Source organism: Mixophyes fleayi, chromosome 4 (assembly GCF_038048845.1).
Source record: "Mixophyes fleayi isolate aMixFle1 chromosome 4, aMixFle1.hap1, whole genome shotgun sequence".
NCBI classification, from domain to species: Eukaryota; Metazoa; Chordata; class Amphibia; order Anura; family Limnodynastidae; genus Mixophyes; species Mixophyes fleayi.
The window spans coordinates 182,872,433-182,897,147 of NC_134405.1; the positions used below are offsets into that span (position 1 = coordinate 182,872,433).

General features: G+C 38.6%; 1 protein-coding gene across 6 annotated transcripts in view; it reads right to left on the minus strand.

Moving 5' to 3' along the window:
* Positions 1-1,466: 1,466 nt before the first annotated feature.
* PTPRZ1 (protein tyrosine phosphatase receptor type Z1) overlaps positions 1,467-24,715 on the minus strand; it is a 182,646-nt gene continuing 159,397 nt past the window's right edge. For 5 of the 6 annotated variants that reach the window (XM_075208953.1, XM_075208952.1, XM_075208951.1 and 2 more), the window contains 8 exons: positions 18,489-18,635; positions 17,582-17,675; positions 13,226-13,299; positions 8,565-8,693; positions 7,624-7,770; positions 6,977-7,119; positions 5,179-5,314; positions 1,471-2,240 (listed from right to left, as the gene is read on the minus strand). In XM_075208953.1, the coding sequence (XP_075065054.1) occupies positions 2,100-2,240; positions 5,179-5,314; positions 6,977-7,119; positions 7,624-7,770; positions 8,565-8,693; positions 13,226-13,299; positions 17,582-17,675; positions 18,489-18,635 (1,011 nt within the window). In that variant the 3' untranslated portion in view covers positions 1,471-2,099. Of the gene's footprint in view, positions 2,241-5,178; positions 5,315-6,976; positions 7,120-7,623; positions 7,771-8,564; positions 8,694-13,225; positions 13,300-17,581; positions 17,676-18,488; positions 18,636-24,715 lie in introns of all 6 variants that reach the window. The other variant, XM_075208948.1, reaches the window with a different exon arrangement.

A 24,715-nucleotide genomic window follows, 5' to 3' on the forward strand; every position in this document is an offset into this window, starting at 1 on the left:
TGGCCCTTGGGGCAATTAATTACCAGTACACCGCTTCCCTTAAGATTATGAAGGTAATAATTGGCTATTTTTTTGCCTAAACTATTTGGGTATGCTGGTGCTTGTAGAACTAGAAGTGCCGGCATACCCTGGCATCCAGGGCCCGCTGTGACCTGTATTTCACATGTAAAAATACACTGTAAAATAAACACACAGGCACCATGAAAAAGTATTTTATTACAAACAAAAAACCCCACTCTCCAATTTACTTCTCACCTAAATACTGGGGGTCCTCTTCTTTGGGAAAAATAAGCACAGTGGAACAATGGTGACAATCTGTATGGATTGCGGATATCACAGCGATGCATAATGAAACAGTGCTGTAATTTACCATGCAGGGGCTGCTCTGGAAGCCCCAGCGAAGTCCCCTTCCTCCACGAACTCATGTTACTATTTACCAACAGTTTACTGTTGCCAGTGAATGGACACACATATGGAAGGGGAAGGAGGGGACAGACACACATAGGGGAAGTGAGGGAAGGAGGAATGGATCTTACGACCCCTGGCCAATAAAGGAAGGGACAGTCACTAAAAGCCATATTTGCCCTGAGCCCCCCCCTTAGTGGTGCCTCGAAAGCCCAGCGCACAAGGTAGCTGCCTAAAGCCCCCTAATGGTAGTGCCTGGGTTTTCTTCTAGATAATTTGGAGGAATGTTCAAGGCAGGGTTGTATTTACATCTCAAGCCAGGCATTGTGAATAAATATATCCTAGGTTAGTACTAGCTGACCTTAAAAGCTAATGCACAACTGTCCACCCTCTGTTCCACTATTTTTACTTGAAAAATAGGGAGTTGGTAAAGGCCAAGTAGTAAAACAAAAAGATACCAAAATAGCAACTGCTTTAATTGCCAGAATGTCATCACTGAAATATTTGCAGTCATTGACATCTCTTAAGAAAAAGGCATGTTATGGTTACTTGGTCTTGTTACCAATGTAACCTTATACCATTTTCATAAAAGATACTTAGCTTTGCGCAGATGCAGAGGTAAATATGTGTTGTTGCAGGAACAGTATACAGTGATATTCTCCCAATCACCATCTCCTTCATAAAGGAATTCTGCAACCAACACATTTATAGCTGGAACTTAGTTTTATGCTAGAGGAACATGAAGGCACCTGAAAGCATTGAGAGCATTATAGATATTGGGGGTCATACTGGGTGGACATAGGCTATGTAGTGGCATGACAGGTTACATGTCAGAGGCAAGTTGTTTTAGTCAATATAGGGGAGCAGTGCAGGTATAATCATGTAAATACAAAATATAGTTCTTATACATTTTCTTACAGACACCTATTCTATGCAATACAACCCATACAGCTGTCAACTAAGGCAAAAAGATGACAAACTGAATGAATTAACAAAATGTTGGACTGTTCCTGCTCAAATACACAGACAAATATTGAAAACAAGTTTATTTAATTTTTTTCACAAAGTGTTAAAATTCCATGCAAAACATTATTATTTCATTAAGAATACACATGAACAGAACAGAACATTTAGTTAAAATAACAACAAATAAATCATTATTACAATGCAGATACTAGAAAATGGACTCAGTAATAAAATATAAAAATCTACAATTATAAATATAAATTTGGTCCATGGAGTGACTAGAACAATATTTACAGTAATTGTTAGATTATTACTTCCTTAGGTCGGTATTGGGTTCTTATTTTTAAAATAAAAATGTTACCAAAAAGAATACAATATACAGTCCAATAATAAAACAACTACAAAGTGCTAGCAAAACACACTGTAAAAACACACAACTATAAATGAATAATTAAAAGTCTATAAATTTGCTAGTAGTAAACTAATACTGAGTAAATATATCACAGCTCCATTCATAAAAACACTTGAATAATTGGTCCAGTTAATCATGATGTGATGGATGAATTACAAAATGTCCCAAAAGGCACACATTATTAATTGTGAATATTAGGCAAAGTCATTCAATACAAAAATAGTGCTGGAAGAATTTTCAACAGATACATAATATGGAACAAGATCCTTCCATAATGTTTAAAATATTGAGCAGTGACATGATAACATTATCGTAATTATACTAAGGACTCCAGGCTTTCTGATGTATTTCCATCTGGTAAAGTGGATCCATTGCTCTCCATACATGCCACTGGGCACGCCTCCTGCCTTGTGCTTACAAGACTCAGAATAGCCTTATATAAGAACTGATACTGCTCCTAGAATTAAAAATAAATAGATATAAACAAATAAAAATAAACTATAAACAAAAATTTTACAGCACATATTATGAAAACTCACAATTTATCTCCATTGTAAGAATAGCCTGGTAATGTTTTTTTTGTCTTCTTGTTTTTAATAAACTTTATTTTGCACATTTATACACTCAAGTATATGCTGTGATGGTAACTGCAATACTGGAAATTAACATGCGGTTTTATTCAATCATGAAAATAGAGAGAAAACGCTTCTTGCACATTTAGGTACCATATCATTGGGCTGCTTAATATATGTGGTTAAATTATAATTTTCTATGAAAAATCATTGTACAGATGTTTTCATTTTTGAACATATATTAGACATAAGTAAACCTCACATGTCTAGTTCTGCAAAGTAAGACATTTGTATGACAGTTGTATTATAATGTAATCATTTACTTTAGTCAGCCAAAATCTTAAAGCAATATATATTCCTTTTTTTACATTACATTACATACTGATGTATATGGAACAACTCATTAGAGATATAGCTGTGCTATGTTTGTTTATTTGATTATTTCATTGTTTGGGGCATATTCAATTGTTAGCGTTACTGGCAAAAGTAACGTGGGGCGCGCACTATTACCATCGTTAAATTGTAGGATCGCGTAAATACCGTTATTACGGTACATTTCCCCTGTGACTCAGGGAGCTGCGAGCTGAAATCCGGCTTAGTATTACCGTAATAACAGTATTACTTTTAACGCTGCGGGTAATTCAAACAATTGAATATGCCCCTTTGTGTTCAAATCATTTTTGATCACATTTAGGAGTGGTGTATGCTGTGGTGTAGGAGGTTAGGTGCTTTAATAAGGGCACTCATTTTCCAAACATTAGATCTGGATTAATAGGTGCAGGATTAGATTATGTGATGTATCAGACCACTTTGACAATCACAGCACTAAAACCTGTAATAGAATTCAGACTATATAAATTAGTATTCTCAGTAAGATACCATACTTTATGTTTATTGATGACATTTGTGACAGATCTTCCAGAATTGTAATGCATATATTAATTTGAATCTCCCTAAAACAATTTACACACAAGAAACATCATATTACTCATCATTATCAGTGCTGAGTAGTGCCCTCAAATGTATAATTGACTTTTTGTCTGATTTCCTCTGGGTGCACCAGTTTCCTCCCACACTATAAATATATACTTGTAGAGTAATTGGCTTCTGAAAAAATGGACCCCAGTGTGTCTGTGTGTGTTTGTCTGGTAGGGAATTTAGACTGTAAGCTCCAGTGAGGCAGGAGCTCATATAAATGACTACACATTTTCTGTACAGCGCTGCTTAATATGATTGGCGCTATATGAATAAACAACAGTAAAAAATATTGAAGGATAATCTAGAGGAAAATTAATAATTTTAAATAGGAATCACAATTCTTCTCAGATTAACTGTTTGGTTCGACAGATGTTGTAACTTTTTTATTGCATAGAAAAGCTTAGCTAACTTTTACCTACAGCGGTAACCTCACTGTTGGTTGACAGCCATGGTAGCGGAAAATTGGCAGTCTGCAAAAACAAAGTTACCCCTCCCCCATGTCTCTGCTTGGGAATTGACGGCTAACAATAGTGAAATGTCAGTTGTCGCAAAGCGGTGAGAATAAATTTGTGAACATTTTAGAATTGTCATATTTGTGTATTATTATTGTTCACCTCCAATATAATTTAATATTAAATTATTAAACAAATAGTCCACAAAATGTATGGCTCCATGGCTTAAAGTTTCAAGTCTTTATTTTTCATTTAATAAGCACTGCGTTTGTACTAGGTCTTTCCTGCATGGAGCACTACTAAATTCATCTAAATTGGATCTAACAGAATCAAGTCTAGCAAAAGTGATCAAATCACTTCTTGTTCCCTGGATAAAAATAAGATTGACAAAAACAAGAAGATAAGGAGCCATAACACTTCTGGAAATCTAAAATCAAAGTACACATACTTGGTGTCTTTGCACTTAGGAGCACTAGATGTGTACAAGTTTGGTTAAATGAATAGGGTTGCACTAATTTAATAGTTAAAAGTAGTAGAATCTTTTTAAAAACAAATTCTGATTTTGCCTATGTTTCCATATTTAATAGACGGAAAGCAAAAACAAATTTATAACGATACTCTACCAAAAGTCCAGAAATACTGTAACATTCTCTTTAGTAAACTAACAAAAATAAAGTTATAACAAAAATTTACTTGGTCATGATGTAACAAAAATCTCCTGGGTATAAAGTGTTTATAAAACTGTGAATCGGCATCATGACAATCACCCCAAACATATCATTACATCAGAGGTAAAGTTACCTAAGCAGAAGAAATGTAATACTTTGGATTTGCAGAGTCAAATAAAGATCATAACAAATTAAAATATTGAGGCGTGACCTGAAGAGAGCAATTCATGTAAGATAGGTTAAAAATTGAAAGGTGTAGCAGTGAAATGGGCCAAAATACCTCCAGCGTGTAGGATCACACATTTCTGCATCTCTGGCCTTATCTGACCTTATCACGACATACTCTCCTTCTCACCCCCTATATCTGCCTCTGCCCAGCGATGATGATGATTTCAGTACTAGTTATAAAGGGTTACCTTTCCCAGAAAAGCTAATGTTTCTTCAATAAAAACATTAATAATTCAGTTTGCTATTTTGTTTAATTATATTCTCTATTATTCTGGATGAAGATCAGGTCACAATTTAGTTCAAATTACCACCGTAGTATAAATAATTCCAGACAGTTTACACTCTTTCTTTAGACACTTCTGAATCACACAAAATCCAGAGAATTACTACATCAAATTAATATCTTTGTTTATCGCTATTTAAAGTGGTCCCACACAATTAATTACTTTACCAAATTATTATACTGAATTCAAACTGTGTTTTTGAACTTAACTTACTATGTCTGTGAAAATCCCAGGTCGCATCAGATTGATCATCTTGGTCGTCTGATAAACATCAACAGAGTTTTCCTTCTCTAGCTGTTGCATGAGAGTGGACAATGCACAGAATGTCCCAGCTGTCACTCCTCCATACCTGAAATCACATGTCATGTTGTGTTCAAACTTAACCACACATATTGATTGAAGATTGATGTGAGTAATTAATATACTTTACAGTCAACAATAACATCAGAGCAACTAAACCTAAACTACTAATTGAAAACGAATACTGAAGTTCGCCATATCCTGACAGGTGTTAAGGTGTTTGATATTGTTTTTAATGTTGTTGAATACCTCATTGCAAGACATGATCTCCTGTTATCAGGCTACTTAGGTACAGACATGCTGAATGCAATGTCTTACAAAAGTCTTACTGACAGGAAGTCTGATATGCAGAGGAAAAATTGTCTCCCTTGTGATTATAAGTCTTAGCTCAAATGTCTTCAAATTATGTACCTAAAATATCACTATATTAAAAAATAAGTTGCAGAATTCCTACATGTATAATTAAATGTTCCCATAAGTTCAGGGAGGCTGTCAGATCTGATCTGCATAGGACAAAAATGTGTTCCGTATGATGAAACCAATATGTCAAATACATATACTTTTATAATAACTTCCAAACTTGTTATATATATCTGTAAATGTTATTTTTAGCTGTTTTACAGAGACTATATAGTATAAGAAATAGTTCCAGGTATTCCCCTTCCTGTCATCTGAAGTTGACTCACAGTGCTGGAAGACTCAGTCCATCCTCAGGGTCTGAATGGATTGTACTGGATCTGTACTGGATGATACTGGATCTGAGCTGCGGGGTGATCCAGCTCCTGACTTTATAGAACAGGGAGGATTTTCAGATGACCTTTTGCAGTATGGTGGTGGGGGGTGGGGCAGGTTGTATTAGGGGTGGTCCAAAAGTTGATAGTCCCTTTATATTGATAGTATCAGATATCTCATATTCATGTTGACAGTGCTTAGATTTGATGCAATTACACTAAATACAAGACAAGACTCTCCTACAAGAGAAAATGAGGAATGTAGAAAGGTGCGCCACATAATATATAATACAGAAGTAGTGGCAGGATACTTGTAGGAATTCTGAAATACTTTATTATCGCATAAAAATATACAGATAAAATGGCAAAACGGATTAAATATAAGTAATAGAATGAATGTCAAAAAGACATGTATAAATATGCACTATATATCACAATGGACCGCTAAGGAATAATGTAGTCAAAAACACAATAAATAACATATATAACACTGCTGTTTTCACAACACAAATTATGGTAATAAATGAAATTCAAAGTAAATGGCCAGCTTTCAGTTTCACTTTGAGTTTCATTTATTACCATAATTTGTGTTGTGAAAACAGCTGTGTTATATGTTATTTATAGTGTTTTTGACTACATTATTCTTTATTCTATCACTTATATTTAATCCGTTTTGCCACTTGATCTGTATATTTTTATGTATAATAAATTATTTCAGAATTCATACAAGTATCCTGCCACTACTTCTGTATTATATATTATGTGGTGCACCTTTCTACATTCCTCATTTTATAGTATAGTCTTTTAGGGATTGGATTGGCACCTCTATGACTGGTGGCGACACATTCTATTTTGATTATTTATTTATTTATCTAATTTAAGCACATAAGAGCCAAGTCGTTTTACATGTCCTAAAAGAGTGTTCATGCAGAAGAAGACCCCAGGATTCACGTAGTAACCTGTGACTTGTTATTACTTACTCATCATGTACAACAATAGGCCCATCTTTATTAGCTGCTTCTTCTTTGATCAGATTTATAAGTTCAAACGTCTTACTTATGCGACTGTCGGGGTTTGGCCACTTTGGACAGTGGAAATGTTTCACTTCCAGAACATAGTCATCCTATGAAAATCATAACATTTAACAAAGTTTAGCTTATAAAATGATTGGGAGTCAAATAAAAAGGGCATGGTTTTAAAAAAACACTACATTTACATTTATCAAGTGTTGCTAACAAACAGGCAATTAGATGTTTTTGAATGTTATACAGATCACACCAGTGGGCATAACTATAGATGATGGTCTTCACCAAGATTGACTGTGCTCTGTAAAGGTGTTGTCCACTTATTGTCAACCTCTTTCTTTCATTGGTTCATACATGCGGACTACCCCTTTAAAATTATTACAAATATTATTTCAATACTAATATATTAATATATTAAAATTACTCTAATATATTGGTACTGTAAATGCCTTTAAATTGTGCTCATGCAGATTTTGTGATATATTTTTTTTTAAATCTCTGTTTATTAAGAATGTAGCAATATCTATGTGTATATGTGTGTGCATGTGTTCCCTGTTTGATGTACCTAATGCATTAACATTCCTATACATTGATGTACTCACCTGTGTAGCTTCTAAAATAAAATCTTGGATTATCAGCCTTTCCTCATTAGAAAGACACACATGGTCTTCCCCTACCATAGATACTGTAAAATTTCCACAGGTAATAGGTTCATCTTTGTTTGGCCAGTAGACAAATTCATCTTCAGCCTGGTGAAGTAACATCATTTTTAAAGAGAGTTACAAGACAGATTCAACAAAAACATTAACAACCACTTACAAAACAATATTTTATAAACCCAAACAAGTTACATATTAAAATAAATGGCATGCAAACCCCCAAAGCCACGATTTTCAAATATATTGAGCATATCAAACATACATTAAAATCATAGGGATGAAAAATAAACTTTCTTTATACGAGTGATTGTATTTAGAATTTAAAGAGCAAATAAAGATATTATTTGATATCATCATCATCATCATCACCATTTATTTATATAGCGCCACTGAATCAGCAGCGCTGATATAAATATGTAGTACTAGTACAAACTGTGTACTACTGAGCTGAATAATATACATGAAATACCTGGATTGTTGATACTTAACTAATTATGTCTGCCATGCTTTCATTCACTGCTTGCTATGTTATCAGGAAGGTGTTTTTTTCTAACTAAACAGGCAAAGTGTGAATGACAGCTTTGTAGACTTGCTGTACAGAAGTGCATTGTGTAGATTGGAGAATTCATACACTAGGGCCATTGATGTCCTGAATCAGCTTTTTGTCTTATATGAAATCACAACAGGACTCTGCTCTCTAGACGGTAGAGGAGCATTAGATATTAATGGCAGAGTGGGGAGGTACTTTATTGAAAAATGTTGAGATAAAACTGAACAAAGTATTTCATGTTTAATTTCTGAAAATTTTACATTTCAAATTTGGGGTTCCGACAAAGTTGGTTACATTTTCAAAATGTTTTGCAGTTCATGGACTGAAACCTTACCATGTTCTGGTTATCAGGAAGCATTACAATTATCTGTGAATTGTGATCCCAGATCATCCTCCAGAAATCTTTAATGGTGTGCAGTAATGGATGCTGTGTAATTATAAATTCATTGCTTTCATGGTAGCCCTGGCGATAAAAAATTGTATATCTAATTATTTTCTCCCACGTATAGAACATACATTTAGAAGCAAGTGACATGTAAACTTTAATAATTATTTAATAATATGGATTACTACTGAAGTACAATGATCAGTTAAGGCTTATGATCAGTCAGTACTAACTATGAGATACGTCACACCTTTCCCTCTTTTAGAGGAACAGTCGGACTGTTATTCCACAGTCCATTTTCCTTTGTTTTGGGTCTGATATATACTAAAATAGTGAGCTTGGTGTAACCAATTGCTCATGCATTAATAAAGAGTCCTGGAATATTAAATGTTACTTCAATAGGCTTCAGGAGTATTGTTATACTCTTAAATTAGCTAAAGTCTAGCAGTATAACCAAGTTCACCATATTTAGAGTTACTTCTACTATGTAAACATATGTGGTATAAAGCTGAAAGTGTGTATTATAGCTTTGCAGATGCTCATAATTTCCTAACTCTCCCACAATGTCCATTTTTATGAGTCCTCCTTAGTGACATGATTCACAGCAAATCTCGCCATCTTGGGTCACCCGCTGCTGTATTATGTCGTGAACAGAAGCATTGAGCAGCAGGAAACTGAGCCACGATGACAATTCACGTGGTCACGCCCCCCGCACTTGGCACCTGGATCTCCCGGAGGGGAGATCCTAAGTTTTGGCAAGTATTCTATTCAGGGCCTGATCAACCACTAGGCTGACCAGGCTGCAGCCTGGGGCGCTGGGTCCCGGGGGGCGCTGCGGGGGGGTGGAGGGCTCGACAATCAAAAGCAATGGAGGTCAGTGGTTAGCAACACACAGCCAATCGCCAGGCTGCCTGTTGCTGTGCAGCAGACAGGAAGCAGGACGTCTTCACTTCCTATCTGCTGATCTGAGGAGAGGAGCGATGCTGGCACAACTACAGGTAATTGAAGGGGGGAACTGCCCTGCATATCTATAGGGAGTGGGGGGGACTGCCCTGCATATCTATAGGGAGGGGGGGGAACTGCCCTGCATATCTATAGGGAGAGGGGGGGAACTGCCCTGCATATCTATAGGGAGGGGGGGGGACTGCCCTGCATATCTATAGGGAGGGGGGGAACTGCCCTGCATATCTATAGGGAGGGGGGGAACTGCCCTGCATATCTATAGGGAGGGGGGGGAACTGCCCTGCATATCTATAGGGAGGGGGGGGGAACTGCCCTGCATATCTATAGGGAGGGGGGGGAACTGCCCTGCATATCTATAGGGAGGGGGGGGAACTGCCCTGCATATCTATAGGGAGGGGGGGGAACTGCCCTGCATATCTATAGGGAGGGGGGGGAACTGCCCTGCATATCTATAGGGAGGGGGGGAACTGCCCTGCATATCTATAGGGAGGGGGGGGGGGAACTGCCCTGCATATCTATAGGGAGGGGGGGGAACTGCCCTGCATATCTATAGGGAGCGGGGGGAACTGCCCTGCATATCTATAGGGAGGGGGGGGAACTGCCCTGCATATCTATAGGGAGGGGGGGGGAACTGCCCTGCATATCTATAGGGAGGGGGGGGGGAACTGCCCTGCATATCTATAGGGAGGGGGGGGGGAACTGCCCTGCATATCTATAGGGAGGGAGAGGGGGGACTGTCATGCATATGTATAGGGAGGGAGAGGGGGACTGTCATACAAATCTATAGGGTGGGAGGGGAGGGGGCTGCCATGAAAATCTATAGGGAGGAAGAGAGGTTGATATGTATGAAGGAGGGCAGAGGAGGGGGGCTGATATATGTGACTGGGGGAGTTTTGATGTGACGGGGGGGATAGCTAGCTAGCAGAGTGGAGGTAAGGAAAATAGCTGCAAGGGGGATGGATGCAGGATGGGAGGTAAAGAAAATGGCTGCAGCAGGGGTTAAGGAAAATGGCTGTGGGGGGGGGTTGTGGTTAAGGAAAATGGCTGCAGGGGGTATTTAAAAAATAGAGCAGCTTTGGGGGGCAGAATCTCATGATTGTGTGGTGGTCACATGGGTGGTCTCAGCAATCACTAGAATACTAAATATTAGTGAGATGGGGCTGGTAGAGGTTTGTATTTGATTGACAACAAATATTCAGATATTGCTTATATATGCCTGTCCAATGGGGTACTTTTAGCTGGCCATAATGGAGTGTTTTGTTTTAACTAAAGGGCCTAATCATTCAGGGTTTGCATTATAATACATTTTTGCATTTTCAAAACAGGACGCCAACTTTCCAGTAGCCACGAGAGGATAACAAAGTTGCAAGAGAGAAGAGCAAAAACAGGTAAGAGACAATGGCACAATCTGTCTTAAGTTGAATGCTGGAGAATACACCTGAACATTCATATTCAGGAGTGTTCCTATACACCTATATATTCGGAGGAGGGGGAGGGGTAGAGGGGCGCTGCGGCCGTATTAGCCTAGGGCGGCCAGAACCCTTAATCAGGCCCTGATTCTATTACTGGAGTCACTCGAGGATCTCAGTTGACTTGACTGGAGTTAATTAAAAATGTTTCAATTTTAAAAATACTCAGGTGCACAGTGCTTCAAATTCGGACCCTGCATTGCCCTAGTCAGTAAATTATAACTAAAGACTGCTCTATGGACTTTGTCCATATAAGAGTTTTATTTTGCAGGGTTCCAAAAAAATGCAATGCAAGTAACCTCCCAGGAATTATTGCAGTATAAATAGCCCATCCAGTGCTGTGTATATAATATATAATATACACTGCAAGGAAGTTACTGGGTCATTTTCCAACTTAAGTTTGTCAAAAGAGATTTGAGAGGCAATAAGAGGATTAGAGGTCAGAGGCAGAACATATGGAAGTCTATCTGCACTAGGTGTCATGCACCATCCCCGCAGCACGACCATAGAACGGGGACAGCCGCCTGCCACTTCCGGCCGAGGGAGCTCTGTTGCTAGGCCACAGGGAAGCAGCCTCCCTCGGCCGTCTGAATGCTGCCTGAGCAGGCGCAGTAGCGTGCCCCGTTGCTAGGCAACAGTATGCTATTCTGGTGCTCTGTCAGCGGTCTGTGACGTCACTGACCTCCGACTTATCAATTACTGTGCACCTCTATTTAAACCTCTGGCACCATTAAGGAGCCAGAGTATCAGGTCTTTTCCTGCCTCCAGCGTTCCAAGTGTTGTGCTTCTACTATTGACCTCCTGTTTGACCTGGCTTGTTCTGTGACCACTTTTCTGGATCCTTATTCGGTTTGCTTGATATACTGGTTTGACTTCTGCTACTCTGACAAGTCCTTTGGATCTCCCTTGGTACCACATTGTCCTATTGGCTTGTCCAGCATTGACCTGACCACCCTCATCACTACTACACTGGTAACTGTCCTGGAGAACCGAGAACTGCGCACCCTTTGCAGCGAAGTCCAAACCTCCTTGCGGGGGTCCCTGGTGAATACCAGGAGTGCGTTAGACGCTGCGCTTTCTTGTACAGTTGCGCAAATAGCAGTTAGTAGCTCCATCCAATTCACAGTCCTGACAATAGGTTTAGTAACACATTTATAGATGCTACAGTGATTTATTTCTTATGTTCATCTCTTTTACATTCAACAAACACAAATGGAAAGAAGAAACTTGGGTTTCTAATCTATCTAAACTAAACTAAATTTGGGGGTAAATCTGAGATTGCACTAATTGCCTATATATAACATTTGAAAAGAATAAAGGTAAAACCTGCACAATAAAAATATATTTATGTGATATCAAAAGTAAGTCCTTTCTGTCCTGAAAATAAAAACTATATAACATTTGCAGGATATACTTAATAGTAGAACTGTCATTACCAGTGAAAGCTCCAAAGCATATTGGGAAGGGACATAAAACTTCCAGTCACTAAATAGTTACGTCTTAAAAAAAATAACATTAAAATAAAAATACCTCTATCTCACATCTCACATAGGATTTAGAACATGCTCTAGATTAACCTCTTACCTAAACTGTTGCACATGTTCCTACTTAATAATGTGAAGGCTGTTATCTTTTGCTATCTCTAAAGCCCAGCCAATAGTGAACGGCAAATCAAATACAATCTCAGGTTCACAGTCAGGCTTGTTTAGTACTCATAAAAGTGAGCATTATTTTTATTGTTGACAGTTCTCTACAATGGAGAAATGTGTAAGCCGTGCTAGAGATCACACGGGAAGAACGGTTTGACAATGAACTTTTACCATGGCAAATAAATAATTATAACACATGTTCAGCTATTTGAGATCAACTAAATTATATCATACTGTTTTGTTGCTAGGAATCTCATTTTGTGACCTTCAGTAAACACTACAGTAAGGTGGATGTGCTATTCATTTGAATCAACAAGTAACATATTTAATAACAGATTTAACAATAAACATATATCTGCCAACTATATTGTATACATTTACACACAGAAGCGAAGGTTTTCATGATATTTGTGAAAAAAAAAAACATTAAAATGAAGATTTTACAGATTTGTGGCAAAATTTGTCAAAACTGATGATTCACTTCAATTTGTGACTTAATTAATCACTGAAATGAAAATCTGTTACTTACCATAATGTATGAAGCATTAATATAATCTGTTCCTTCTCCAACCAATGAGGAAAGGCCTACTCTTGATCTCTCAACTGTGACATATTTAAAAATAACAAAAGGTTAACAAGGAATCTTTTCATGGTTGAATGTAACATTTTCATCTAAATTTGTTTGCTAAAATAAAACAAGCTAGAAAATTGATTTATTTTTTTTATAGCTCAATATTTAGTACAGAATAATATCAATATTCTTTATTGATATAGCGCCTTTTTCCCACTAGGACTCAAAACACTTTACATTGAGGGTGAGGCAGTCATTGGAGTACGCTCAGCTGTTATTCTATGAAATCTTTCACATCAGCCCCTGCTCCTTTGGAACTTACAGTCTAAATACCTTAACACACAAAGCCGTAATGGCAAACTGATACACTACAGGGGCCTTATAGTGCAACCCTCTGACCTGCAAAAGGGCCGCACATTATCAGTTATTTTGAGTAATATGGTAAAGCAATATATTTAATCAAAGATAGAGACACTTATCTGTAATAACACATCATCAGCATTTTAAACAAGTGTTATAAGCTATAACAAACAAATCAGACAAAATCAAGCATGAAGGAGCTGTGGGCAACTCAGAGGGCCGCATGTTGGCAATCACTGACAGACACACTTGTCCATTTTTATCAGAAGCTAATTAACTTATCAGTAGGTTTCAGGCTGTGTGGCAGGAAACCAACACAAACATGGGTAGAACAAGCAAACTCTACACAAAAAGGGCCATGGCAGGAAGTGAACCCATGACCCCAGCGCTGTGAGACAGCAATGCTCACAACTATGCCACTATGTTGCCCCAATACCCCAATATGCCCCAATATATTTTACTATCTCCTGGGTTAGTTTGCATCTCTACTGTATCTCTGTTCTACATTTCAAATGAGTGACAATTTAAAGCAGGAAATCTATCATAGAAAACATCAAGAAAATAAAAAAAAAAGTTCAAATAGTTTGACAAAAAGACAGAAGAGTGGTAATACAATACAACATTTAAATATATTTAAAATTGGGACAAAAACGTAATTTAAAATTAGTTAAGCATCCTTCTACTGCAGTGTTTATACAGTGCCTATAGAAAATCATCATAACCTGCCTAAATCATTACTTTTGTCACATTAGACCATGGAAATTTAAATAAATTAAATCAAACTTTTTCCAGCTTTATTTACACATTTCCCTTTACAACATTCAACTAACACAAAAAGCTAATAGCTGTGAAAATTAATAACAAATTTTAAAAACTAGAGTAATAGGGTTGGAAAAGTGATCAGTCCCCTGATTTAATTCTTTGTAGAGCCACTTTTTGCTGTCATCACAGCCATCAGTCTGTTCTGATATGTCTCTACCAGCTTTGTGTACCTAGATTGGGGAATATTTGCCCAATCTTCAATGCACGATTGTTCAAGTTCAGTCCAAGTTTGTGGGTGAGGAGCAATGAACTGCTCTACTGAAGTCCATCCGCAGATTTTCTATCGGATTTAGGTCAGGGCTCTGACTTGGCCAGTCAAGGACATTTACCTTCCTATCCTTAAGCCCCTGTGTTGTTTTGTTCGCTGTATGTTAGGGTCGTTGATTTATTGTAAGGCGAACCACCTGCTAATCTTCAGTTCTCTATCACAGTGCAGTAGGTTTCGGCAAGAATTTAGGTGTACTTGGCATCATCTCTCTTCTCTTCAATCCTGACCAATCACCCAGTCCCTACTGAAGAGAAACACCCCCACCACATAATGATGCCACCACCATGCTTCACAGGAGGTATGGTGTATTTTGGGTGGTGTGCTGTGTTTAGTTTGCGCCAAACATAGCGCTTGCAGTTCACTCCAAAAAGTTCTATATTGGTTTCATCTGACCATTTAATAATCTGCCACATAGCATTAGAATCTTCCAAGTGATTTGCAAAGCACAAACGAGAGTGTGGCACATTTTTCAGAAGAGCCTTCTTTCTTGCCACTCTGCCACAGAGGGCAGCTTTGTGTAAAGCTTGTGAGATAGTTGTTACATGCACAGACCGACCAGAACTCAGCCATAAAGACATGTAAGACCTTCAAAGTTTCCATTGGCCTCTTGGTAGCTTCCCTGATCAATATCCTTCTGACTCTGCACTAGTTTGGAAGGACGGCCCAATCTAGGCAAGGTGTTGGTGATGCCATACACTTTCCACTTCTTAATAATGTTTGAACTGTACTCAGAGGGAGAGTAAAAGCCTTTGAAATATTTTTGTATCTGTGTAATTCCACAACTTTATCCCGGAGCCCTTTTGAAAGCGCCTTTTCAAATGTGGCGAATTCTTTGCCTTACCCTGCACTACTAGTAGTGGATTCCTCAAGGAGTTGCTGGTTTTATTCTGAAGAAATCAAAACCTCTATAATTGATGTCAGGTGGTGGCCAATTAGCCTGTTGTGTGATCTGGAAGGTCATTGGTTGTACCTGAGCAAGTTTATAGTGGTTACTGTAAGGGTATAATCACTTGTCCAATCCAGGTTTTTAGGAATTAAATTATATTAATTGGTAAGAATTTTTGTAAATGTTATTTTCCCTTTGAAGTTGAGTTTCGTAACGTGTAAATACAGCTGGAAAAAGTTAAAAAAAAAAATATTTCAATTTCCATGATCTATTGGAATTGTGTGCCTGAAGGTAATAGAACTTGTAATAGAACTGTAAAGCATGAAGGTGCATTGCATATGCAAGCCAAGATGATGGCATCTGTGGGGGTAAATTTTGTTATCTTTTGATGAGAGGAGCTGGGCAAATTGAAGACGTTCCTTTTTAAGTAAGGTTTAGGGACATGGATGCATCTAATTCTTGTACCTGTATGTAAAAACTAAATTTAATTTTACTGTATGAGATTATTTAAAAAAAGAATCAATGGGTAGAGAAGATGCATTCATGCTAGGCATTCCCTGTGGCAGTAAAGCATGTTCATCCTGAAAAAAAACTTGTTTTTTTACATGTCCTCAGAGGTTATGGAAACCAGCCCTCTTTTAATTGGATATCTTTTGCAACTTCCAGGTATATGTTCTATGCTACAGCCCATTTCTACATACTCTGTTTCCACTCTTTTCACCATGTACGTTTCCAGTTATACTCCCAATACTGAAAAAGGTGGAGCAGATTGATCTCCTTAGAGTACTGTTGTTCCCACATGATCTGCATTTTTGTACGTGAGATTGTAGAAAAATGTATACAAATATATAATGCTGCGGGCTAGTTAGCTGATGACGGGAATATCACATCACCAGTGGAACTGAGTGACATATAGTAAATAGATTCAAGAAAGCATGGGATAAGTCAAAACTGACAACTAAGCAAGCACTATGACACATTTTCATTATTAACATTTTATGAATTTTGAAAAAAGTTGAACTTTGAAATGAATTCCAATTGAAAAATGCATTGTTCCAATGGTGTTCACAATTCTTTCCATTCAGAATGGAGCCGAGGAGTAGGCAGTAGAGGCAGCTGCCTTGGTGATAAGCTTTGTAGCAGAAGTCCAGCACTGAGGAAAATCATCTTTGACTATCAGCAGGAGCGTGTCCTTAATGTGATGTCTATACCTGACCAACATCAACAGGAAGTATTTCTTCCTTTTCCATGACTTAATGGTTGCATTTTAGCCCATTGGAAGATACATAAGCATAAATTTTAAGCCTGTAGCACTACTATGCTGCAACTATTCACTGTGTGTAGGTGTGGAGACCTAAAGACATGGGCGTAGTTCAGCGATGTTGTCTTGTCCCACCACGGCCTCCACCTGTCAGCTTCAGCTCTTTCTAATGGCTTATCCAATGTAATGTAACAAAATTATACAATGATCACTTGGGATCTACTGTAGACTTTATATTCTTGCACTCACCGCTGTGCAGTATATTAGTGTGCATGTTGAAGTATAGGGGACAGTGCATCAATAGATATTTTATTTTACCAGCATTACACCCTATATTCCCTTTGAAATGCAACACAAGGGGCTAGATTTACTAAGCTGCGGGTTTGAAAAAGTGGGGATGTTGCCTATAGCAACCAATCAGATTCAAGCTGTCATTTTGTAGAAAGTACTAAATAAATGAAAGCTAGAATCTGATTGGTTGCTATAGGCAACATCCCCACTTTTTCAAACCCGCAGCTTAGTAAATCTAGCCCAAGGTGTTTTTCTCTACACAAGACCTAAATTTGAAGAGGCCACAAACCTCCTTGCTAAAGTGAGTAGTATATCTCCAATGGAGAAATCTGAACACCAAGTAATTAATTTAGGTTTTATGATAATTGACATAAAAACATATAACCAATATTAAATTAAATAGAACAACCAGTATACAGCACGCACCAGGAATGACGGAAGAGGTCCTATTTTTATCCCTGTTTTGAGCCTTTAATGCTGTAGAGTAGTCACATTGGAGGATATTGGATTCACTTAGCAACTGGAAGAACAAAGGGAAAAGAATGTTCTTGAAAAACTGCATTCACTAATTTATACTTTACGGTACAATTAAGATATTAAGATAAAATAAAGCATCCATGCCTGATTTTTTTTGTGTGCAACGTTTCATAAATTCATAATAATTTTTTTTGATTGGCCATTAAAGGTATCACTCCTAGAATACTTTTGTCTTTTTTGACACAAAAGCATTTAACATCACATAGATGATACGGTACTGCAATAAAAAAAAATTAAAATATTTTTTTGCTACACATCTTGATAAATTCAAATAAAATGACAGAAGGTTATTAGTAAAGTGTCTGCACATGTTCTCTAATAAATTAAGGTTCTTTTTTTTAACTATGATTTCTATTTGTTTATTAAACCGTTGAATTCTGTCTCATGCTCTTAAAACTAGTCACAAGATGTACATTGTTTTCTTCACAGGGTTACAGTGTACAAGGCTTCTTAAAAAAAAGGTTGCCTTTCTTTCCGAACACATTCTGCTAATAAATAAGAAGGAATGTGTTCCTGTTTTCCATTCACTCAGTGAGAATGGCTTATTTTTCTGTACAGCATGTCATTTTGTCAGAATCTTCTGTCGGTAATAATCTGTTATAGAATTTTTAAGAATGTGTAAGACTGAATTTGTGATTAGGCCTTTTTACAAGGTTCAAGGTAAATTCTGTGGTAAAGCAGCAAAATTATATTAGAAAGAACATCTATATTTTGCCCTAAATACTAATATTCATGAAAAGGAATGTGAAAAATACCATTGATTCAAACACATTTCATTAAATAGCACATGACTTACCTTGAACTGCGTCTCCAGTCTCGTTTTCCCAGATGGGCCTGTTGTTAGGAGAGTATTAACATATGCGTGAATGTGATTCTCTTGTACTTCTGTTTCTCTGCTCAGAATAGCCTCAACTAAAGCATCATGAATGAAGATGTACTGCTCCTAGATGGATTGATAATAAACATAAGGTCTCAGACTAAAATTGTATAAACATACTGTATGCCTAGTCAGTTTATTAAGGATTCTAGGGTGCTGAATGTGATACGCCAGAGGAGAAATGAGGGTAAATTGTTGTCATGGCTCACTATTTACTAACACTCCAGATTTATTTTGTTAGTAATCTTTATACGACAGTGGTGTCTATTTAAGAGCCTTTGCAATTCTTGCCCATTAACCCACATCACATATCGCCACTATCCACTGTGATAAGAGATAAAGGTGTTTATTTATCATTGGTGGGCAGCGGTGAGGATCTGTATCGCTGCTGATAACAGCGGTACCGAAATATGTACCGTTACTATTCAGGATCCTTACCTTCCGTGCGATCCTCGGTAAAAATCCCTCTTGTTTTGTTGCGAAAGGGACTGGATCCATTGCAGTGACAGAGTTGACTTACTGTGCATGTGTCAACTAGAGATGGTCACTGACCCCCGTGTTTTGGTTTTGGATTCGGTTTTGGATCTGGATTACCGTCGTGTTTTGGTTTTGGTTTTGCAAAACCGCCATTGCGTGTTTTGGTTTTGGTTTTGGTTTTGTTTGGTTTTGTTTTGCTATTTTTGGGAAAATCCATGTTTTTGGGCCTAAATTAACCCAATTTAGTGCTCCAACTGTTTTAGAGACAAGTAATCTAATTGTTGAGGTAATAAATCATCCAAAAAAACAGTTTAATTCTTCGTTGGTAGGCCTATTCTACACACAAAACAGATTGTCTTCCTCTCCATCTATGCATATTGGCAATGCAGCCATCGTCTTTGAATGTATATTACACCCTACACTTATAGTTAAATATGTAAAGAAATGGAAAAAGCCAGTTTGGTTTCTGTCTCTCAAGGCCCCCCTCCACTTGTATAAAATACCAGAAAATTCAGCCATTATAGACTGTACAATATTAATTGACATGGAGAAAGCCAGTTTGGTTTCTGTCTCTCTAGGCCCCCCTCCACTTGTATAAAATACTAAAAAATTCAGCCATTATAGACTGTACAATATTAATTGACATGGAAAAAGCCAGTTTGGTTTCTGTCTCTCTAGGCCCCCGCTCCACTTGTATAAAATACCCAAAAATTCAGCCATTATAGACTGTACAATATTATGAAAAATGGACAAAGCCAGTTTAGGGTCACTCTGTCTATGACACCCTACCCTTAAGGATAAATTGCCCTAACAGCAGCCTTTCAAGATGGTATGTGATATGGAAATGCCACAAGTCCCTTTCCTCTTTGGGGGTAGATTGCACCCTACACTTACATAGAAAGTTTTAAAAAGATGTTATCGGCATCATCTTCAGCTTAATCCTCACCCTCATCAGTGTGTACGTCATCATCACAGACTATCAATTCATCGCCGCTTGAATCCGCCATTAGAGAACAGTCAGTGCTTGGATGTCTTGGATGGTGAAGGCCTTCCTCGTGGAAGATGTAGTTCATTTTTATAAACATCATTTTCTCCACATTTTTGGGAAGTAACCTTTTACGGCGATCACTGACTAAGTTCCCTGCTGTGCTGAACACTCGTTCAGAGTACACACTGGAGGATGGGCAGCTTAGGTATTGCAAAGCAAGTTTGTACATGGGTTTCCAAATGGCCTGCTTTTCTTCCCAGTAAGGAAAGGGACTGTCTGACATTTCCATATCAACTACCTCTTGAAAGTAATCCTCCACCATCCTTTGCATGTTTATACTCATATTGGATGGAGTTATGGGCAAAGTGACACATTTTTTTGAAAAATCCTTCAAACCAGCCCAGATGTTAAATTGTTCTGGTCTGCCCCCTGTGTCTTCCCTGCTTCTTTTTTGGAAATTTAATTTTTTAGGAGCAACAGTTTGAGAAAGTGAAGGAGGACACGTCGTCAAGCCGAGGCCCAGTTCAGCGGCCAACTTGCTGAGCAATAGCTCCTTGCAAAAGTTCACATCTCGCTCATTTACAAGTAAAGACTCAATGTAGGTTTTAAACCTTGGATCAAGCACAGTGGCCAAAACGTACTGATCCGAGTTCAAGATCTTAATAACTCGAGGATCATTGTGAAGCGAATTAAGTACTTGATCGACAAGGCCAACATACTTTGCTGAATTGCTTGCTTTCAGCTCCTCCTTCATTTTCTCAAGCTGCTTTTCCAATAGTCTAATTAAAGGAATGACTTGGCTCAAACTAGCAGAGTCTGCACTGACCTCACATGTCACAACTTCAAATGGTTTCAGCACCTTGCACAGCACTGAAAGGATTCCCCACTGTGCAAGAGTGAAATACATCCCCCCTCCTTTCCCAATGTCATGACTTGTGCAATACGCTTGGATGGCTTTGCGCTGTTCCTCCATCCTCTGAAGCATGTACAGGGTGGAATTCCACCGAGTTACCACCTCTTGCTTAAGTTGGTGGCAGGGCAAGTTAAACTGCTCTTGGAGCTGCTGTAATCTTCTACATGCTGTGGCTGAATGCCTGAAATGGCCTGAAATTTTACGGGCCACCGAAAGCATCTCCTGCACTTCACGGTTATTTCGTAGGAAGCTCTGCACCACCAAGTTGATGCTGTGAGCAAAACAGGGAATATGTTGGAAATCACCCAGCTGTAATGCTCGCACTATATTGTTGGCGTTATCTGAAATGACATACCCTGGGGAGAGTCTGAGTGGTATAAGCCATGCATCAATCACATCTCTCAGTTTGCGTAACAAATTGTCAGCCGTATGCCTGTTAGTGAAGCCGGTGATACAAAGAGTGGCCTGCCTGTGACAAATGTTACGTAGTGGTGTACATGCTGCTGCTGTTCCTGCTGGTGAAGGTGAATGACCAACCCAGTGGGCTGTCACAGTCATATAGTCTTTGGTTTGGCCACTTCCACTTGTCCACATATCTGTGTGTGTAGAATGGCATGCTTGCAATTTTTTTTTTATCGTCACTTAACTTTTGCTCAGTTACATTTCTTTTTCGCTTCAATACAGTAAATTTTTTTTGGTTTTTGTTTTTTGCACTAATTTGAAAACACTCTGTTGTTTGACATCGCCTTGGCCAGATGACGTACTGGGAACACTAACATCAGGACTGGTGACAGAACCTGGTTGCTCATTCAGATCATATGTGGACTGCTTTGAATCCATTCTGAGCGCAAACCACTGGGGAGTGCTAAAAATTATTTAGTAGATACTGCTGACAGTTAAGACTTTTGACAGACAGAAATATTAATGCACAATTAGGGAGGACACCCCAAAAGCACTGAGGAGTGCTAAAAATTATTTAGTAGATACTGCTGACAGATATGACTTTTGGCAGCCAGAAATATTAATGCACAATTAGGGAGGACACCCCAAAAGCACTGAGGAGTGCTAAAAATTATTTAGTAGATACTGCTGACAGATATGACTTTTGACAGCCAGAAATATTTATGCACAATTATGGGGGACACCCCAAAAGCGCTGGGGAGTGCCAAATATGAAGAAAAAATAATAAACCTCTATCCTCCTCTCTGCACTAGCGATTTTGGTTAGAGCAATTGCAAGAACAATATTGTATTCTCTGTCCCTGCTCTAATTAGCCTATGACTACACCCTGCTCTCTCCCTCTGTCAAATGGCGATGGATTGCTGTGGAGGCGTGTATTTATAAAGTTGAAGTATCGTGAGAACCGAGCCCCGAGATCCGACGACGTCACAATGACGTTCGGCCTCGATTTGGATTCGGAACGGGCGGGAGAGTACCGAGCTGCTCAGCTCGGATACCCAAAGTTCGGGTGGGTTCGGTTCTCGGAGAACCGGACCCGCCCATCTCTAGTGTCAACGTTTATTCGTGCATGCGAGTAAGTCAACTCTGGTTTAAGGAGTAGAAGAGCAGGCAACCTTGAAGAGGATCTTCTCCAGCAAGACCGCACTCCAAAGGTAAGTAATGCCATCCTGAGATGGCATTAAGTTTTTAGCGCTAGCGGTGAAAAGCAAAGCTTGTTCAATAGATTCAATTCACCGTCCCCATAGAGTTCTATAAGGACGGTGATAATACACCTGAAGGTTGCTTCGTCTCATTTAAGCCTTTGCTAAATAAGACAAAGTGGTAAAAGAGCCTTTTTGCTAGATTTTAGGTTCTTCATCGCTTCATAAATAGACCCCCATTTTACTCATGTTACTATTTAACTACATTTATTTATATAGCGCCAGCAAATTCCGTAGCGCTTTACAATTGGGAACAAACATTAATAAAACAATACTGGGTAATACATACAGACAGAGAGGTAAGAGAACCCTGCTCGTAACTAGAGATGAGCGCACTCGGATTTATGAAATCCGAGCCCACCCGAACGTTGCCGATCCGAGTCGGATCCGAGTATTGGCGCCAAATTCAAATCTGAAACTGAGGCTCTGACTCATAATCCCGTTGTCGGATCTCGCGATACTCGGATCCTATAAATTCCCCGCTAGTCGCCGCCATCTTCACTCGGGCATTGATCAGGGTAGAGGGAGGGTGTGTTAGGTGGTCCTCTGTCCTGCTATATCTCGTGCTGTTCAGTTCAGTTCTGTGCTGTGCAGTGCTGTGCTGTGCTCAGTCCAGTGGTGCTGTGTCCTGTGCTCTGTCCTTCTGAGGTCAGTGGTGCTGCTGGGTCCTGTGCTGTGTCCTGTTCAGTCCAGTGGTGCTGTGTCCTGTGCTCTGTGCTTCTAAGGGCATAGTTATTTCCCCAATATTCCCAAGTGTTTAAAAAAATAAAAAAAAGTTATTTAAAAAAATACAAAAAACTAATTTAAATTTTTTTTAATTACAACAAAATTTGCACAACCAATCCTGCAGTATAAGCCCATTGGTACTGCAATATTACCAAGTGCACACATTTAGCAGTAAAAGTCCAGTGGTACTGCAATATTACAAAGTTCACACATTCTGCAGTATCAGTTCTGTGGTGCTGTGTCCTGTGCTCTGTGCTTCTAAGGGCATAGTTATTTCCCAATTATTCCCAAGTTTTTAAAAAATAAAAAAAAAGTTATAAAAAAAATCAAAATAAAAAATGTAAAAAAAAAATAATTATAACCAAATTTGCAAAACCAATCCAGCAGTATAAGCCCATTGGTACTGCAATATTACCAAGTTCACACATTCAGCAGTAAAAGTCCAGTGGTACTGCAATATTACAAAGTTCACACATTCTGCAGTATCAGCCCAGTGGTGCTGTGTCCTGTGCTCTGTCCTGCTGAGTTCAGTAGTGCTGCTGGGTCCTGTGCTGTGTCCTGTTCAGTCCAGTGGTGCTGTGTCCTGTGCTCTGTGCTTCTAAGGGCATAGCTATTTCCCAATTATTCCCAAGTTTTTAAAAAATAAAAAAAAAGTTATAAAAAAAATTTAAATAATTTTTTTTTAAAAAAAATAATTATAACCAAATTTGCAAAACCAATCCAGCAGTATAAGCCCATTGGTACTGCAATATTACCAAGTTCACACATTCTGCAGTATCTTGTGCTACATATAATGGAGACCAAAAATTTGGAGGATAAAGTAGGGAAAGATCAAGACCCACTTCCTCCTAATGCTGAAGCTGCTGCCACTAGTCATGACATAGACGATGAAATGCCATCAACGTCGTCTTCCAAGCCCGATGCCCAATCTCGTAGTACCGGGCATGTAAAATCCAAAAAGCCCAAGTTAAGAAAAAGTAGCAAAAAGAGAAACTTAAAATCATCTGCGGAGAAATGTAAAGTTGCCAATATGCCATTTACGACACGGAGTGGCAAGGAACGGCTTAGGCCATGGCCCGTGTTCATGACTAGTGGTTCAGCTTCACCCACGGATCTTAGCCCTCCTCCTTCTCCCCCTACTACAAAAAATTGAAGAGAGTTATGCTGTCAGCAACAAAACAGCAAACAACTCTGCCTTCTAAAGAGAAATTATCACAAATCCCCAAGGCGAGTCCAAGGGTGTTGGTGGTTGTCAAGCCTGACCTTCCCATCACTGTACGGGAAGAGGTGGCTCGGGAGGAGCCTATTGATGATGTAGCTGGCGCTGTGGAGGAACTTGATGATGAGGATGGTGATGTGGTTATTGTAAATGAGGCACCAG